The sequence below is a fragment of the Triticum aestivum genome, chromosome 4B (genome assembly GCF_018294505.1).
Source record: "Triticum aestivum cultivar Chinese Spring chromosome 4B, IWGSC CS RefSeq v2.1, whole genome shotgun sequence".
Classification (NCBI taxonomy): Eukaryota; Viridiplantae; Streptophyta; class Magnoliopsida; order Poales; family Poaceae; genus Triticum; species Triticum aestivum.
This window is the reverse complement of record NC_057804.1, coordinates 127042847-127062297: the sequence shown is the minus strand read 5'-3', so window position 1 is coordinate 127062297 and position 19451 is coordinate 127042847. Positions and strand designations below refer to the sequence as shown.

The 19451-nt window shown below is 46.6% G+C and overlaps 1 protein-coding gene across 2 annotated transcripts; it reads left to right on the top strand.

The window, feature by feature from the left end:
• The first annotated feature begins 1587 nt into the window (after positions 1-1587).
• Positions 1588-18962, top strand: LOC123091428 (long chain acyl-CoA synthetase 9, chloroplastic). 2 transcript variants are annotated; one of them, XM_044512933.1, is made up of 12 exons: positions 1588-1902; positions 2190-2718; positions 15537-15617; positions 15837-16109; positions 16304-16435; positions 16525-16698; positions 16790-17019; positions 17212-17329; positions 17813-17944; positions 18025-18159; positions 18274-18474; positions 18576-18962. In XM_044512933.1, the coding sequence occupies exons 2-12, from the start codon at positions 2272-2274 to the stop codon at positions 18738-18740; spliced, it is 2088 nt and encodes a 695-aa protein (XP_044368868.1). In that variant the 5' UTR covers positions 1588-1902; positions 2190-2271; the 3' UTR covers positions 18741-18962. The 2 variants fall into 2 exon arrangements, with proteins under 2 accessions (XP_044368868.1, XP_044368867.1); XM_044512932.1 differs by having other exon boundaries at positions 1590-1902; positions 18274-18480.
• Positions 18963-19451: the final 489 nt, after the last annotated feature.

Here is a 19451-nt window from a genome sequence, read left to right as displayed (position 1 = left end):
CTGGGATTCCTGGTCATAGAGGACACTATGTGGTGGTTGCGAAATCAAGCGGCGAGCGAGCCAGTCTGTGGTCCAACACTTGTCGTGAATAGCAAGCAAAACAAACATATTGATGTGAAGAGGGGCCTAACATCATCAAGAGAGCTTCCAATGTGGGACAATGGTAGAGACCCTAAACATGGTCAGGTTGCAAGACTTGGCACTGTAGATACCGAAAGAGGTCCAATGCCAGGAGCGGGCGTTCGCTGCTGCGGACAGAGTAGTTTTATGAACACCCCGCCACAAGTCCACGTATTGCACGAAGGCCATCATGGATAATGTGGGTCTTGTGCAGTCTGCGCGACAGCAGATCAAAGATGAGGGACATGAACTCGGCAATAAACATAGTTACTTGTGCACTGAACCCTCTAAACCGTGGAAGTGGACTTGCAAATTTACCAGTATTTGCTAATTAATTTTCTATGGTTCCTTTCCTTGGTACATTTGTAGCATTTGCTCCCCAATCCTTCCGTTGGGTGCATGTGGCACTACATATTCGGCGTGTAGTATACATAGTGTGAAATGGCATTGCAATTTTGCTATTGCTAAATTATAAGGAATCATATGGCAAAACGACTAACAAAATTTCTCCCTGTGATGCTGGCATACATCAATTAGCTCAATTTCAATGGCAACTACGTCCAAAGAAATTCTATACACAAATCCCAGTTTTGCCAAGGGCACCAGTGAGAAATATGGTCAAAGATAGGTAGCGTCTGTGAGGGTTGTTTTGGAGTTAGCAATGGTGGATGGTAAGCATGAGTGTTTGTTGATTGTCATCACACACTTATGATGACAAAGGTCAATTAGGAGCACTTAAGTAGGTAGTGTGGATACATGCATATCCGAAGTGCGACTGTGTACGGAGACGGTTGAAATATATTTGTCTGCCTTTTTTCATCAATTCAAACTTTTGAAACAAGTGGTTGAAGCATAAATTTAATGTGGTATTAGAGACCAGAGGTCTCAAGTACAAGACTTGAATGTTTTGTTTTGAATGACTGCTCGCATCTATGCTGCAGTCGAGTAGATGTGAGCAGATTAAAAAAAATTAGAAAAAGAGAATTACCCCCAGCCTCTGCATCAGAATGATGCATGCAACCCCTATGTGGGCAGGTCATGAACTGTATTAGGTCTTATCAATTCAGAAACGAAATTGAAGGGCGAGGCTCATTTTTTTAGGGAAAATAGTGACGCAGAAATTGTTTAAGAAAGATGCTTAGATGCATTGAGAGATGAATTTTTTTTTGATATTAGACAAGAAAAATACTATCACCTCTGTTCCAAATTATAAGACATTTTGGATATTTTAATATAGACTGCATACAAACCAAAATGAGTAAATAAACATAGTAAAATACGTCTATATACATCTTATTTGAAAAAAAAAATCAGAATGAAGGGAGTACATTGATTTTTGGCATGAAGAGCTGCATACGCACACGCGTACAGTACTAGGGAACATCTTGTGGAGAAACTCCAGTACGAGGAGCTTCTATGAAAGCCAGAGGAAAAGACAAGGACGGAGAAACCAAGGCAGATGGTTCTCGGCGGGGCCCCTCCGCTAGTAGCAGCAAAGCCTGCCATGCCACCAGATAGATCGCCGCGGAGATCCCTAACCCCCCGCAGTCCTGCACCGCCAAAACAGCTCCACCCTCCAGCCACCCACCATCCTCCGACGGCGCCGCCTCCTTGCTTCCTCCGCCCCGCCGCCCTTGCCGTTGCCGTCGCCGTCACTTCCATCTCCCCCTCTCCGCCTGTTCCCTCCTACTACTCCCCGCCACCCGCACTGCAACATTTGCACCCTTCCTCAACCTCTCCGTAGCCCTCCCCTGCTTCCCGGCCGGCCGAGCCTCACCCCAGGTACCGCTCCCAGCTCTCCCTCCCGTCGCGCGTGCTCATTTCCGTTGGGTTTGGTGCCCAGAACTCAAGGTTCCACTAGTTGGTCGTCGGAACTCTGTCATATGTATCAGCATTCTAATTTCTCTCTGCATAGTCATCTATAATTGGTCCTATAACTGTAGCCTTGTAAAGTTTAGAATTCATACTAACTTGCACAAGAGAAAATGAATCATATCACTGAAAATGTTACTGTATCTAAACCATGATATATTTGGAGAAGAGCTCACCTCATGGAAGAATTGTTTCAGGTTTATCCTTTCAAGGCCTCTGAGAATCAGCATCGACGCGCCTTGAGCTACAAAAATATTATAAGCCTGTATTTCAAGAAACATGAATCCTTATTTTATCGGTTTTGTCATCCCGTTTGTGGCATCTCTGATGCTTACCAAGAGGAAGGCTGAGAAGAAAAGGGGCCTGCCAGTCGATGTGGGTGGCGAGCCTGGCTATGCCATCCGTAACTACAGGTCCGAACAGCCTGTCGAAACGCACTGGGAAGGGGTTTTCACGCTCGCCGAGCTATTCGAACAGTCCTGCAAGCAGTATGCCTACATGCCCCTGCATGGCACCAGGAAGCTCATTTCAAGGGAAACAGAGGTAGCAGCTGATGGAAGATCATTCGAGAAGCTCCATCTGGGGGAGTATGAGTGGAAAAGTTACATTGAAGCATTCAAGGCTGTATGCAACTTCTCATCCGGTCTGATCCAAATTGGGCACCAGAAGGATGAGCGTGTTGCCATCTTTGCTGATACGCGGGCCGAGTGGCAGATTGCGTTGCAGGTAACTTCTCCACCAATGTACTAAAATTAACAAACACATGTGCCGTGCTTTCGGTCTTCCATGCATCAAGCCATCAAGTATCTAAATTATATTTGTGCATATTCGTCTTCATGCATCTTCAACTGTCATTTCTAAAATGAAAGCTTTGCAGAAATACGTACTAGGATACTAGTTCTGCATTTTCGTAGGTGTTAAAACAGTGTAGTAATAGCTTGTACTAATATAGGAAACTGTATGCTAGGACACTTGTGACGCCCCCGATTTAATCGTACACTAATCATGCACGCAAATGTGTACGATCAAGATTAGGGACTCACGGGAAGATATCACAACACAACTCTACAAATAAAATAAGTCATACAAGCATCATAATACAAGCCAGGGGCCTCGAGGGCTCGAATTCAAGTGCTCGATCATAGACGAGTCAGCGGAAGCAACAATATCTGAGTACAGACATAAGTTAAACAAGTTTGCCTTAAGAAGGCTAGCACAAACTGGGATACAGATCGAAAGAGGCGCAGGCCTCCTGCCTGGGATCCTCCTAAACTACTCCTGGTCGTCGTCAGCGGGCTGCACGTAGTAGTAGGCACCTCCGGGGTAGTAGTCGTCGTCGACGGTGGCGTCTGGCTCCTGAACTCCAGCATCTGGTTGCGACAACCAGGAAGAAAGGAAAGGGGAAAAGGGGGAGAAAGCAACCGTGAGTACTCATCCAAAGTACTCGCAAGCAAGGAACTACACTACATATGCATGGGTATATGTGTAAGGAGGTCATCTCAGTGGACTGAACCGCAGAATGCCAGAATAAGAGGGGGATAGCTAATCCTGTCGAAGACTACGCTTCTGGCAGCCTCCGTCTTGCAGCATGTAGAAGAGAGTAGATTGAAGCCCTCCAAGTAGCATCTCCAAGTAGCATATCCAGGTAGCATCTCCAAGCGCATCTCCAGTCGCATCGCATAGCATAATCCTACCCGGTGATCCTCTCCTCGTCGCCCTGTAGAAAAGCGATCACCAGGTTGTCTGTGGAACTTGGAAGGGTGTGTTTTATTAAGTATCCGGTTCTAGTTGTCATAAGGTCAAGGTACAGCTCCAAGTCGTCCTGTTACCGAAGATCACGGCTATTCGAATAGATTAACTTCCCTGCAGGGGTGCACCACATAACCCAACACGCTCGATCCCATTTGGCCGGACACACTTTCCTGGGTCATGCCCGGCCTCGGAAGATCAACACGTCGCAGCCCCACCTAGGCTCAACAGAGAGGCCAGCACGCCGGTCTAAACCTAAGCGCACAGGGGTCTGGGCCCATCGCCCATAGCACACCTGCACGTTGCGTACGCGGCCGAAAGCAGACCTAGCCTAGTGGCGTTCCAGTTCAATTCGGCGCGCGCCGCTCCGTCGCTGACGTCTGAAGTGCTTCGGCTGATACCACGACGTCGGGATACCCATAACTACTCCCACGTAGATGGTTAGTGCGTATAGGCTCGTAGCTAGACTCAGATCAAATACCAAGATCTCGTTAAGCGTGTTATTATGAAGCAACCGCGGACGCCGACCAGGGCCAGGCCCACCTCTCTCCTAGGCGGTCTCAACCTGCCCTGTCGCTCCGCCACAAAGATCCACACAGAGGGCCGTCGGGACAAAGGTCCTTTCAGCCCCCAATCCGTGAATCACTCGCAGGTACTCTTCGAGCTGACCCGACTTTAGTCACCATCTGTATAGTATGTATGTATGTATAGTATATACCCGTGATCACCTCCCGAGTGATCACGGCCCAATAGTATAGCAAGGCAGACCGACAAGAATGTAGGGCCAATGATGATAAACTAGCATCCTATACTAAGCATTTAGGATTGCAGGTAAGGTATCAACAGGTGTAGCAACAATGTCAGGCTATGCATCAGAATAGGATCAACGGAAAGCAGTAACAGGCTACACTACTCTAATGCAAGCAGTATAGAAGAGAATAGGCGATATCTGGTGATCAAGGGGGGGGGGGCTTGCCTGGTTGCTCTGGCAAGAGAGAGGGGTCGTCGGTGATGTAGTCGACCACAGGGGCATCAGCATCGTCACGGGGTCTACCGGAGAGAAGAGGGGGGAGAAACAGTAAATACATAGCAAGCAAGTGCATAACATGACAACAAGCAGAGCTAGACGTGTTCTAACGCGGTAGTAGGTGATACCGACGAAGGGGGAAAGCATCCGGGAAAGTATTCCCGGTGTTTCGCGTTTTCGGACAGATGAACCGGAGGGGGAAAGTTGCGTATTTGATATGTTAGGGGTGTGTGGTGGATGAACGGGCTGCACATCCGGAATCGTCTCGTCGTTCTGAGCAACTTTCATGTTGAAAATATTTTAATCCGAGTTACGGATTAAAAGATATGATTTTCTAAAGATTTTATTAATTTCTGGAATTTAATTAATTATTTAATTAATTCGAAAATGGATTTATGACATCAGCATGATGTCATGCTGACATCAGCAGTCAACAGAATTGACTGGGTCAATCTGATGGTGGGACCCGGTTGTCATTGTCTAAGACTAGCTAATCAGGTTTAGTTAGTCTAACTAAAATGATTAGGTTTAATAACTACAATTAATTAGGTTAACTAATCAGGATTAATTAAGTTAATTAATTCTTTAATTAATTAATTAATATTTTAATTATTTTAGTTATTTATTTATTTACTTTTTTTAAAGCCCCTTTTTTTCGTTCTGGGGTGGGGCCTGCTTGTCATAGGGCCAATGGCCTTAGCGGGCATGGGCGTGCGGGTGCGGGCGTGCGCTCGAGCGGTTGCAGCGGGCGACGGGCGCCGCGTGCAGGGGGTGCGGGCACAACCTGAGGGCGCTGGGCGCGCGCGGCGCACGCCGGCGCCGGCGGCCAGGCCAAGGAAGGCGGCGGAGGAACGACTGCGGTGGCGGGCAAGGCCCGGGGCGAAGGCCTCGACAGCGGGCAGGCGAAACCAGGGCGCGAGCGGCCCACGACGAGCGCGCCGGCCGGCGGAGAGTGGCGCTAGGCGGCGGGCTCGGTAACGGCGAAGCTAGCAGCAACAACAACAAATCGAGGGGGAGGACGGAGGGGGAACGTGGTGCTGCTCACAGCGTTGCAGGGGAGGCTCGATGAGGCCGGGGACGACCGAAGTCGGGCGGATCGACGCGGAGGAGCTGTGTTGGCCGAAGATGAAGACGAGGTTGATGTAGACGTTGCGGTGGCTCCCTGCTGGATCCAGTGGGTGAAGACGACGAGGCGGACGATGACGGAGCTCGCGGGCCAGCTTACAGGGGCGCCGGGACGATGGAGAGCGCGGGAACGGAGGTGGGGGCGGGATCGGGCCCCTGGGCGCAGGCGGGCGCCCAGATCGAGCGGGGGATGAGCGGCTCGGGCGCCGCGGCAGCGCCAAGGCGGTGGTGTTCCGGGCGGCGGCAGCGGCGGTTCGATCCCCCGATCCAAATCGGGAGGGGGCGCAGAGGAGGGGAGAGGGGGAGGCGACAGCAGCGTGGCGGCGCCAGCGACGGGCGCCGTCGTTGAGGTCGCGGGACAGCACAGGATCGGGGTCCCTGCCGTCAATCCAGAACAGGCGAGTGGGGAGGAGAGGAGCGAGGGGAGTGGGCGTCGTGCGGGAGGGGGGGAGTGAGCGAGTGGGGCTAGGGTTTCAGGGCAGGGGGGTTATGCGGGGAGAGGTGGGCCGACCGGTTGGGCCGTGGGGCGGCCTGGTGGCCAGCTGGGCCACGAGGCCCAGCGGGGGGGGGGGTCTGTTGTTTCTTCTTCTTTTTTTTTAGCTTTGTTTTTTTTCTTTTCCTTTTTTCTTTTTAATTTTATTTCCTTTTCTCCTCTGTTTTAATTCAATTTAAAATATTTATGCATCTTATAAAACTGTGTCTTCTACACCATAATTATCTATGTAATATCTAGTACAAACCGAACAATTTTATTTTAATGTTTGAAAACTTTTATTATTTACCAAATTTTCAATTTGAATTTGAATCGGTTTCGAACTAACTCGAGATTAGCAACTATAATCGAGGTGACGTGGCATCCCTAGCAGAGGAACACTATAGTTTAATTACCCGAGCGTCACAATTCTCCTCCACTACAAGAAATCTCGTCCCGAGATTTAGGAGCGGTTATAAGGGGGGAAGGGATTTGGTTACGAAATTCTAACGAATCTTCTCGTCTTTGGTTGCTCTTCTCGAAGAGGTCGATCCATAGCGTTGATGTCTTCCATTCCGCTGTTTCAGGTCATCATGATGAAGTTGTCGTCCTTTCTTCGGGGACTCCATCGTACTTACGAATAGGTAAGGGGCAGCTCAGCTAAGACAGAATGTTTATGAGGGAAACCATCTGGGGTTAACATAAGAATGTGCATAAGATTATCTCTCGAGTTGAACATATAAAATACATCGAGAGTAAGGTACGAAGGTACCATAAGAGGTTCCAAGCGGATAGGTAGTTGCTCGAAGTCTGAACCAGAGGGAGACAGAGGTTCAGAGCAGCGAGAGTAAGCATTGCGTCTGATACCCGAATAGTGGCAGGTGGCCCGTGAGTTACATACGAAGCCAAGTGTGAGGAATAACTTTGACACTAGGGTGTAAAGGAGAGTTAGGTTTCGATCCTGTGAAACTGTGGGTTATGGGCCCACCATGTGGGTTAAACGTTGAAAGAGCGGTGACATCTTGCACGGTTATGATAGCCAGGCATGCCAGAGAATAACCTGTCAGTTATGTCGGTAACAACGTCGGTACCAAGGGCGAGGGACGAAGAGAACCAATTTCCTGCTCGTTGAAACGAGGCGGACCAATAGGCAAAGTTCTCCTCCATCGGTGGTTACCGGAATGTCATCAACAATAGCAACAGGGTCTTACTGACAGAATTGCACTCTGAGGTGTTAACATAAGCAGGGGATTAATACTGCTTAGATCATAATGATCACCAGAAAGGTTAGTCAAAATAATGGAAAGGAAAAGGTGTTTATCAGATTAACAACTCAATGGAAAGGAAAATGTGTTTAAACACATATTTCAGGGGTATATCCTTCCCAAGGGCAAGCAAAGCATGATATCCATGACGGGATATAACGTAGCAAACCCCTTTAGAAAAGGGAAGAGAAATTCCATGCCATTATCCATACAACGGTGTTCGGATAATTGAGCAAGAAACATTTAGCATTGGGCTTCAAATGCTCTTATTGAAAATCGGAGTACCATTGACATGCTTCGAAATAGCATTGACATGGTCTTCAGGTGAAGATCAGACTTTGGAAACACGAAGGATCCATCAGGAATAACTTGTAGAATAAGTCTTACAATTTCCTCATGGACGAATGGATAACCTTGCTGAAAAGGAATCTATAATGATAGGTCCTCCAGCCGGGGGGGGGGGGGGAATTGTCCCAACCATCATATCTGACCGAGATTCAGATCCGATTGGTGTCAGGATACCTCAGACTTAGGATACCTGAGAAGAAAAGGTGCAACGCAAATTGACGAGATGCCATTGTAAGATTCTCGGGGAAATGAACTATGAAGTGATTTCCGTTAACAAGAGTCCATCATTAACCCAAGGAGAGGACAAGGAGGTGTCTGGTGAACTCAACGGCAATTCACCGAGATTCCCAAAAGATGGACTTCCACCATTAAGTTAACAAGGAGATAACATTTGTCAGATCAAATGATATAAGGAAGTATGCTCGAGGAAAACATACACAACTAAACATTGGCTGAAAGGTGCGCCCGAAATATGGGTTGGGTTGCACGACCAATGTCAGAATGGTGATTCAATTAGCGAAGGACTTAGAATGAACTATCGCCCATTCACTTCAAAGCAATAGGGTTGTTAGAAGTTTTGAATTCACACGTCATAGCTCCATTGTCGGTATTCCGGTTGAAAACAATACGGGGACCAAGGAATGAACGAAGATGGCAAGAAGTATTATGTTATCAAGAATTATTAAGAGGTGGTGAAATTCTCACCACATTCTTGACAAAAGAGATGGTAATACTACCGAGGTAAGGAAGATCAACTGCTGGGTAGTAGTGATCTCAAGGTTTACACCAAACACGAACAAGTTGTGTTGAACGGAAGGCAATAAAGTGGTCGATGAGAACAGGAATCATCGAGGGGCAAGGATGGTATTACCCATCATGAATTCAATTGAATTCCTGGAAGAGCTCATAAGGTTGATGGTGATCACGACACAATTGTCGAGAGATTTCATGCAGATGTAGTCAATCAGCGACGACATCAAGTCAAAGGAATGATGAAGCAAGAGGTTATTGGAACCACAGTTACGACACAAACTCGAACTCAAGCTTGTTGTTTAAGGTGAAAGGGTATGACGAGGAAAAAAAATCGACGTAAGGTTAGTTCATCGTCGAAAATTGGTGGCTCCGAGAATAAGGACCAGGTAGCACCGTTAGAATCGTCACGTCAATGATATAGCCAAACAGGCTAGGAATGGCGTGATCGGGTACAAACTCGTACTTATAGAAGCTTACTGAAGAGTTGTTGAACCGTAGAGCGGACTCGGTTCAGTTATCGGTGTCTTTGAGTGTTCAATAACTCCGAGCCCATGAAAAATTGTAATCGGTGAGTATGTAGTACTTGATGAAGAACTCATAAGAAATTATGCAGTTCCAAGATAATCTCGAGATACCAGGTGGTAATACTCGACGACAGATCAAGTGCTTAAACTTGCACAGGACATGATATTTAAAGGAGAACATGGTCAGAACCACGATTGCAAAAAGGCCAGATCTCAGATATAAGATGAACTTATACCAAGGGAATAATTGATTTTAAAAGAAACTTCGATGAGAAGATGTACATCGTGTCCATGGGCATGAACGCAAAGTTCAAGGTCGACTCCCACTTCTCCAATGCACAACCTTTCATTCACTTCTCACGTTCGATGAAGTTGCAGTGTTGAAATTTTATCTGGTGAAGCACCAGAAGAGTATGACTCGTGAAAACTTTCGGGTTCACACGGTTTAGAGAAGGCATATGTTCAACCCATAGGGGCTTCTTAGAAACATATACCACAAGTTTCAAGAGTAAATAACACAAGCCCGAAAGCAGAGCATGGTTGGCCAAGCAGAGGATACAATGTACCAAAGGCATTATGTATCAGGGGAAAAAGCTCACAACGTGATTAATATGAAGGACATAAAATCCAACAAAGGAACCGATGGTCCACAACGGAGCTGGTGTGGATATCGGTACTCTATCAAAGGAAGAAGGAATGCAAGTGCACCGGATTATAGAAACAACTGACTAACTCAATTGTCAAATGCAAAGGAATTATGATTCCCAAATCAAGTGATCAGAAGCAATGCTCTGATTAGGGGTGGATAAGTTGAATAGCCTTAGGGTACAATCAAAGACAATTCGATTGGTCGAGAACCAATTCCAGTTAAAGGAATGGCAATTCACTCGGAAAGTTAATTTATAAGGATCAATGATGATTGCATGTATTCGCAAACACATTGAGTCAACAGACTCAAAATGATAATGACAAGGAATGTCAATATGACTACGAGACTTATGGGATTAACCATAATGCAAGCAAGCAAGAATTTCAAGAGCCAAAGGTTGCTGAGGATTTTCGGAATATCGAATGGTATTTCGAAGACTTTTGTGTAACACAGGAACAACTGGGGGGGATGAGCGGATACTCGATAAGTGCGAGAATTATTTGAAGGGGTATTCATGTGGCCAAGAACTGCTAGGCAGTAGGCACAAAGTATTTTCGGAACAGTAAAGAAACTTCGGGGTATCTTGTAATAACAAGATCAATGGGGGATGATCGTATGAATGGCAAGTGTAAGTAGTTATCCATACGGATTTATCGGTGGTCAGGAATAGCAAAAGTGATGGGCACAAAGTCTCGAGAGAACATCAGAGAGTATCTTCGGAATCTTCTGATGTAGCAGGCGATCATCTGAAGTGAGGGGCTCTCCGGGAAAAAGTACTTGCGAGAACCTAAAGTTAGTTTTGTTTTTAGCAAAATCGTTTAACCCGAATAGAAGAGAATTCAGAATCCTAGAGTAAAGGTCGAGGAGTAAAAGATCCTAATACCACCCAATGGCGACGTGGGCCCATGGGCCGCACAGCCATGTTAGTAAAAGTTTTGTAAAGTCTAGACTCGACTTCGGCCAAGGAGTCGGAAGGGGGATTCCTACAGGCAGTTGGCTCTGATACCAACTTGTGACGCCCCCGATTTGAATCGTACACTAATCATGCACGCAAAGGTGTACGATCAAGATCAGGGACTCACGGGAAGATATCACAACACAACTCTACAAATAAAATAAGTCATACAAGCATCATAATACAAGCCAGGGGCCTCGAGGGCTCGAATACAAGTGCTCGATCATAGACGAGTCAGCGGAAGCAACAATATCTGAGTACAGACATAAGTTAAACAAGTTTGCCTTAAGAAGGCTAGCACAAACTGGGATACAGATCGAAAGAGGCGCAGGCCTCCTGCCTGGGATCCTCCTAAACTACTCCTGGTCGTCGTCAGCGGGCTGCACGTAGTAGTAGGCACCTCCGGGTAGTAGGTCGTCGTCGACGGTGGCGTCTGGCTCCTGGACTCCAGCATCTGGTTGCGACAACCAGGAAGAAAGGAAAGGGGAAAAAGGGGGGAGAAAGCAACCGTGAGTACTCATCCAAAGTACTCGCAAGCAAGGAACTACACTACATATGCATGGGTATATGTGTAAGGAGGCCATATCAGTGGACTGAACTGCAGAATGCCAGAATAAGAGGGGGATAGCTAATCCTGTCGAAGACTACGCTTCTGGCAGCCTCCGTCTTGCAGCATGTAGAAGAGAGTAGATTGAAGTCCTCCAAGTAGCATCTCCAAGTAGCATCTCCAAGTAGCATCTCCAGTCGCATCGCATAGCATAATCCTACCCGGCGATCCTCTCCTCGTCGCCCTGTAGAAAAGCGATCACCGGGTTGTCTGTGGAACTTGGAAGGGTGTGTTTTATTAAGTATCCGGTTCTAGTTGTCATAAGGTCAAGGTACAACTCCAAGTCGTCCTGTTACCGAAGATCACGGCTATTCGAATAGATTAACTTCCCTGCAGGGGTGCACCACATAACCCAACACGCTCGATCCCATTTGGCCGGACACACTTTCCTGGGTCATGCCCGGCCTCGGAAGATCAACACGTCGCAGCCCCACCTAGGCTCAACAGAGAGGCCAGCACGCCGGTCTAAACCTAAGCGCACAGGGGTCTGGGCCCATCGCCCATAGCACACCTGCACGTTGCGTACGCGGCCGAAAGCAGACCTAGCCTAGTGGCGTTCCAGTCCAATTCGGCGCGCGCCGCTCCGTCGCTGACGTCTGAAGTGCTTCGGCTGATACCACGACGTCGGGATACCCATAACTACTCCCACGTAGATGGTTAGTGCGTATAGGCTCGTAGCCAGACTCAGATCAAATACCAAGATCTCGTTAAGCGTGTTATTATGAAGCAACCGCGGACGCCGACCAGGGCCAGGCCCACCTCTCTCCTAGGCGGTCTCAACCTGCCCTGTCGCTCCGCCACAAAGATCCACACAGAGGGCCGTCGGGACAAAGGTCCTTTCAGCCCCCAATCCATGAATCACTCGCAGGTACTCTTCAAGCTGACCCGACTTTAGTCACCATCTGTATAGTATGTATGTATGTATAGTATATACCCGTGATCACCTCCCGAGTGATCACGGCCCAATAGTATAGCAAGGCAGACCGACAAGAATGTAGGGCCAATGATGATAAACTAGCATCCTATACTAAGCATTTAGGATTGCAGGTAAGGTATCAACAGGTGTAGCAACAATATCAGGCTATGCATCAGAATAGGATCAACGGAAAGCAGTAACAGGCTACACTACTCTAATGCAACCAGTATAGAAGAGAATAGGCGATATCTGGTGATCAAGGGGGGGGGGCTTGCCTGGTTGCTCTGGCAAGAGAGAGGGGTCGTCGGTGATGTAGTCGACCACAGGGGCATCAGCATCGTCACGGGGTCTACCGGAGAGAAGAGGGGGGAGAAACAGTAAATACATAGCAAGCAAGTGCATAACATGACAACAAGCAGAGCTAGACGTGTTCTAACGCGGTAGTAGGTGATACCGACGAAGGGGGAAAGCATCCGGGAAAGTATTCCCGGTGTTTCGCGTTTTCGGACAGATGAACCGGAGGGGGAAAGTTGCGTGTTTGATATGTTAGGGGTGTGTGGTGGACGAACGGGCTGCATATCCGGAATCGTCTCGTCGTTCTGAGCAACTTTCATGTTGAAAATATTTTAATCCGAGTTACGGATTAAAAGATATGATTTTCTAAAGATTTTATTAATTTCTGGAATTTAATTAATTATTTAATTAATTCGAAAATGGATTTATGACATCAGCATGATGTCATGCTGACATCAGCAGTCAACAGAATTGACTGGGTCAATCTGATGGTGGGACCCGGTTGTCATTGTCTAAGACTAGCTAATCAGGTTTAGTTAGTCTAACTAAAATGATTAGGTTTAATAACTACAATTAATTAGGTTAACTAATCAGGATTAATTAAGTTAATTAATTCTTTAATTAATTAATTAATATTTTAATTATTTTAGTTATTTATTTATTTACTTTTTTTTAAAGCCCCTTTTTTCGTTCTGGGGTGGGGCCTGCTTGTCATAGGGCCAATGGCCTTAGCGGGCATGGGCGTGCGGGTGCGGGCGTGCGCCCGAGCGGTTGCAGCGGGCGACGGGCGCCGCGTGCAGGGGGTGCGGGCGCAACCTGAGGGCGCTGGGCGCGCGCGGCGCACGCCGGCGCCGGCGGCCAGGCCAAGGAAGGCGGCGGAGGAACGACTGCGGTGGCGGGCAAGGCCCGGGGCGAAGGCCTCGACAGCGGGCAGGCGAAACCAGGGCGCGAGCGGCCCACGACGAGCGCGCCGGCCGGCGGAGAGTGGCGCTAGGCGGCGGGCTCGGTAACGGCGAAGCTAGCAGCAACAACAACAAATCGAGGGGGAGGACGGAGGGGGAACGTGGTGCTGCTCACAGCGTTGCAGGGGAGGCTCGATGAGGCCGGGGACGACCGAAGTCGGGCGGATCGACGCGGAGGAGCTGTGTTGGCCGAAGATGAAGACGAGGTTGATGTAGACGTTGCGGTGGCTCCCTGCTGGATCCAGTGGGTGAAGACGACGAGGCGGACGATGACGGAGCTCGCGGGCCAGCTTACAGGGGCGCCGGGACGATGGAGAGCGCGGGAACGGAGGTGGGGGCGGGATCGGGCCCCTGGGCGCAGGCGGGCGCCCAGATCGAGCGGGGGATGAGCGGCTCGGGCGCCGCGGCAGCGCCAAGGCGGTGGTGTTCCGGGCGGCGGCAGCGGCGGTTCGATCCCCCGATCCAAATCGGGAGGGGGGCGCAGAGGAGGGGAGAGGGGGAGGCGACAGCAGCGTGGCGGCGCCAGCGACGGGCGCCGTCGTTGAGGTCGCGGGACGGCACAGGATCGGGGTCCCTGCCGTCAATCCAGAACAGGCGAGTGGGGAGGAGAGGAGCGAGGGGAGTGGGCGTCGTGCGGGAGGGGGGGAGTGAGCGAGTGGGGCTAGGGTTTCAGGGCAGGGGGGTTATGCGGGGAGAGGTGGGCCGACCGGTTGGGCCGTGGGGCGGCCTGGTGGCCAGCTGGGCCACGAGGCCCAGCGGGGGGGGGGGTCTGTTGTTTCTTCTTCTTCTTTTTTTTAGCTTTGTTTTTTTTTCTTTTTCCTTTTTTTCTTTTTAATTTTATTTCCTTTTCTCCTCTGTTTTAATTCAATTTAAAATATTTATGCATCTTATAAAACTGTGTCTTATACACCATAATTATCTATGTAATATCTAGTACAAACCGAACAATTTTATTTTAATGTTTGAAAACTTTTATTATTTACCAAATTTTCAATTTGAATTTGAATCGGTTTCGAACTAACTCGAGATTAGCAACTATAATCGAGGTGACGTGGCATCCCTAGCAGAGGAACACTGTAGTTTAATTACCCGGGCGTCACAACACTAGTTCTACATTCTTATAAATCTGTAAATAGATATTTGGGGCGCCCCATCCTGTTCATGATCATGACCCAGTCCTGACTTACATGAACTAGGGTTGTCAGGGGTTGGACCCCTGGCCAGGATCAGGCTTCCCAAGCAGGACTGATATCTCAAATAGAGCCCCTTCAGTTTAACGCATTTATGAACGTGGGCTATGCAAGTTGCTACAGCCATGTTGCAAGTAAATATTCCATGAAGCTGGATATATGTTACCGCAAATATGTTCATGTTCTTACTCTATCATGTACCGAAAAAGGCTTTCGCCCCGCTTTATAAATAAAGCAAACCACCACAGCCACAAAGTAACACATAAGTTCACCCACACACACACACAGAAAGTCGCACAACATAGAGTACAAGAGGGTTCTGCTGAGGGCACAGCTCAACAAGCTCTGAAAAAGAAAACAAAGGTGGATAAACCGCAACAGCAGCTAAGAAGCTAATCCGGCTCAGGTGGTGGACTTACTAAAGATACCAAAGACCAAATAGACCACCATCATCCTTGCGTATAAACTGAATAATATTAGCGAGCTACATGAACATAATTATAATGAGACAAAAGAAGTAGACCAATGATGGAGATATGGACATATATAAGAAATCCTGTTTCCCCGCATGAATATTTTTTTCTGAACATGGAATTGCTTCAGCTTAACTACTTTATGAGTATTTTTCCTATGTTACTTGCATCGTGTTAACATTCTGCTCTGTAAATAATTTGCAAGTTCTCTAACCTTTTTTTTTCTGTTTCCAAGGCATGCTTCAGACAAAACATTACAGTTGTCACCATTTATGCCTCCTTGGGGGAAGGAGCACTTTGTCACTCACTAAATGAGGTCAGTTGACTATATTCTGTACATCCATGAACTCATTTTTATTAGTTCTAGCATCGCCTTTTGTTCGTAGGCACCAAAAATGCAAGCAACAGTTGCCACAAGATCTTTTTTATATTATTGCTAAAACAAATGGTGTATCATTCTATTTTATGAGAATAAGTCATACCTTATGTTTGTTGTGGTATGATCTACTAATCTTGGTCTTTTTTTACTCTTTAGACTGAGGCAACTACTGTGATCTGTGGGCGGAAAGAACTAAAAAAGCTTATTGATATAAATGGGCAACTTGATACTTTGAAACATGTTGTCTACATAAATGAGGAAGGTGTCTCAAGTGAAGTATCCTTGGCTAAACAATGCACTAACTGGAGAGTCGAGTCATTTGAGGAGGTAGAGAGGCTAGGGTTGGAAACACCTATTGAAGCAAATTTGCCTCTCCCATCTGACACAGCAGTGATAATGTACACAAGTGGAAGCACTGGAATGCCCAAGGTTTGTTCAAGTCCATGTTCAACATATTTAATTTTTGTTCTACTTTTTATCCGAGGTTTTCCATTTTCTGCTAATGCTCATTTACATTTTTCTGAGTTCATCTGATATGTAAACCACCAATACATGCCTTTTCTGAGTTCATCTGCTCTACAGCTCCTGCTGATTTGACGTTTTTCTTATTTGTACATTCACAGGGTGTCATGATGAGCCACCGCAATGTCCTGGCTACAGCATCAGCTGTTATGACTATTGTGCCTGCACTTGGCAAGAAGGATGTCTACTTGGCATACCTCCCGCTTGCACACATTCTTGAGTTGGCAGCTGAGGTAGGTATAGTGTGACATATCAGCATGTCAATCTATTTCGTGTCATTGCTATTCTTATGCTAATTGTATTATTGTAAATGATGTTCTAGACGATTATATCTGCTGTCGGGGCTTCTATAGGATATGGATCACCTTTGACCCTGACTGATACATCAAATAAAATCAAAAGGGGGACTCAAGGTGATGCCTCTGCGCTGAAGCCAACACTTCTGACTGCGGTACCTGCTATACTTGACCGTGTTCGTGATGGCGTACGAAAAAATGTATTGTCCTTTACGATGCCATCATCCATTGCTTTTCTCTGTGTTTTTTTATCTTTGTACTGAATTGCAGTTCATATTGGGATGAACTTAGGTAGATGCAAAGGGTGGTGCAGCGAAGAAGCTATTTGATATCGCCTACAGTCGTCGGCTAGCTGCTGTCAATGGAAGTTGGTTTGGTGCATGGGGATTAGAGAAGCTCGTGTGGGATATGCTTGTCTTCCAGAAGGTGCGTGCAATCTTGGGAGGACGGATTCGCTTTATACTCTCAGGCGGAGCACCTCTGTCTGGTGAAACTCAGAGATTTATCAATATATGCCTTGGGTGAGATATATAGATCCTGAGTTCTTTCGCAAAATAAGTATCTTAAATTCTTGCTGTTGACAGCAATTGTGTTTATACTCCACTTTTAATTGCTGGGTTTGAATTTCATACATTTCAAGTACAACTGGCATATTATTATTCTATCTTATTTACAAGCTCAGAAATTGATAGGCCAGAGTTTTGCTGTTACAGCGCTCCAATAGGGCAAGGATATGGTCTGACCGAAACATGTGCTGGCGGGACATTTTCTGAGTATAATGACTCGTCTGTTGGTCGTGTTGGTGCTCCACTGTCTTGTTCATTCATTAAGGTATAGAGGAAAGATGTACTTTCCCATTTCATAATGTTAATATGGTTAAGTTCCACTCTCCACAGCAAAGCTATTATGTTCATGCATATCTTTACTGTTAATAGTGTATCTTCAGCCCAGAGAGATGTCTGTTGAGTGATGAGGTATGCATGGAAGGTGTTCCCCAAGTTGTAAAGGACATGTTAATATTAAGTTTGTGGATGATCTTATGTTTTCAAATGGTTGATGTAATGCTTCCATGTCTGGATGGTATTACTAGGGCGGTAACTTTCCTGTTAGTCTAGTTAATATGCACGGTAATTTTATCTGTCTAATGCCTTGCAGTTATATTTTACACCCCTCGGCGTAAAACTAGAAATATATGGTATTGACAACCTATGTGTTAACAATTAGTGCATTTTGGCTTTGCCCGCCGAGTTTTATTCTTCCCCCTTCCCTTCAGGTTCAATTCTTTACTAACATAATTGTAACTCTACATGATAGTTGATAGACTGGGTCGAAGGTGGATACTTGACATCTGATTCACCAATGCCTCGGGGAGAAATAGTTATTGGAGGCCCAAATGTAACCAAAGGCTATTTCAAAAATGAGGCCAAAACAAATGAGGTCTACAAGGTAAGTTACCAACAACAGTAATACTACAAAGCTATCTATGTTGTGATTAAAGAGAAATATAAAAAATGTATCTTGTTCAGGATGATGAGAGAGGCATGAGGTGGTTCTACTCCGGTGACATTGGGCGTTTGCACGCAGATGGCTGCCTCGAAATCATCGACCGGAAGAAGGATATAGTTAAGCTTCAACATGGTGAATATGTATCGCTAGGAAAGGTAATACGGTTTCTTTTTCTGGCCAAACACGCGGCTATTTCAGCACTTTTCGACTTACGACCAGGCTAAGCAAGCAGCTAGTAGCTCTCTTCCTAACGAAGTACACATTCACAGGTAGAGGCCACTTTGAGTGTGAGCCCGTATGTTGACAACATCATGGTCCACGCCGACCCCTCCCAAAACTACTGTGTTGCACTTGTTGTAGCTGCACACGGTGAGCTGGAAAACTGGGCCTCAAAACAAGGGATTGTATACTCTGATTTCGCCGATCTGTGCCAGAAGCAAGAGACTGTCAAAGAAGTTCTGCAGTCGTTGGTGAAGGTTCATGCTTCGCACTTTGATCGAATTCTCGGTCGTTTGCGACCGTTGCACGCATGATTGATTGTATTGTGTTGTTGCTCTAAATTGTTCTTCAGGCTGGTAAGCAATCGCGGCTGGAGAAGTTTGAGATCCCTGCCAGGATCAAGCTGATACCGGAGCCATGGACCCCCGAGTCGGGTCTTGTCACCGCTGCCCTCAAGCTCAAGAGGGAGGTCATCAAGAAGGGTTATCAGGACGATCTTGCTAAGCTGTACAGATAGTGTCCCTTTTGTTAGGGAGAACAAAATTCCTCATCTGTGTTCTGTTTCAGACAGTGGAACAGATAGTGTCCCTTCGTTAGCAAGAACAAAACTTCTCATATGTGTTGTGTTTCAAACAGTGAAACAGTGGATCGGAACAGACAGTATATTGAACACTGTGTACTTGATGATTTACCATTGCATTTCAGCTAGCGATCCTGTTCTCCTCAGTTAAACTTCTCATGGAAGTTCCCTGAATCTTGCTGTCATGATTCACATACGAGTTACTGCTACACAAGGATGTGTAGGTTCTGGGTATTAGTTATCTCTGTAAATTCTTTGAAACATCAGCTTTTAGAATGTACTCCCATCACTGTTATAAAATGTATAGCATATGTCAATATGGACTAAAAAATGCGTCTATATACATCTGATTCAGAAAAAATAATATTACTCCCTCTTCAACTTTGTACTAAATCAGTGATGATTAATCTGAGAGTAGACCATCTTATAATTGTGAACGGAAGGAGTAGCGTATTAGAACAGTAAACAGACGAAAGTTGGTAAATTGTTTGCCAAAAAATAAGCCATGCTACACTAACAGCACCAAGGATGAGAAAATGACTTTGTAGGAAACAACCAAAAATCACATTGCCGTTACCAAATTGGTAGCCTATATGAATTGCAAGTTTGTGGCTTCCAACAAATGTTTAGCAGCAAAGCAGACAAACC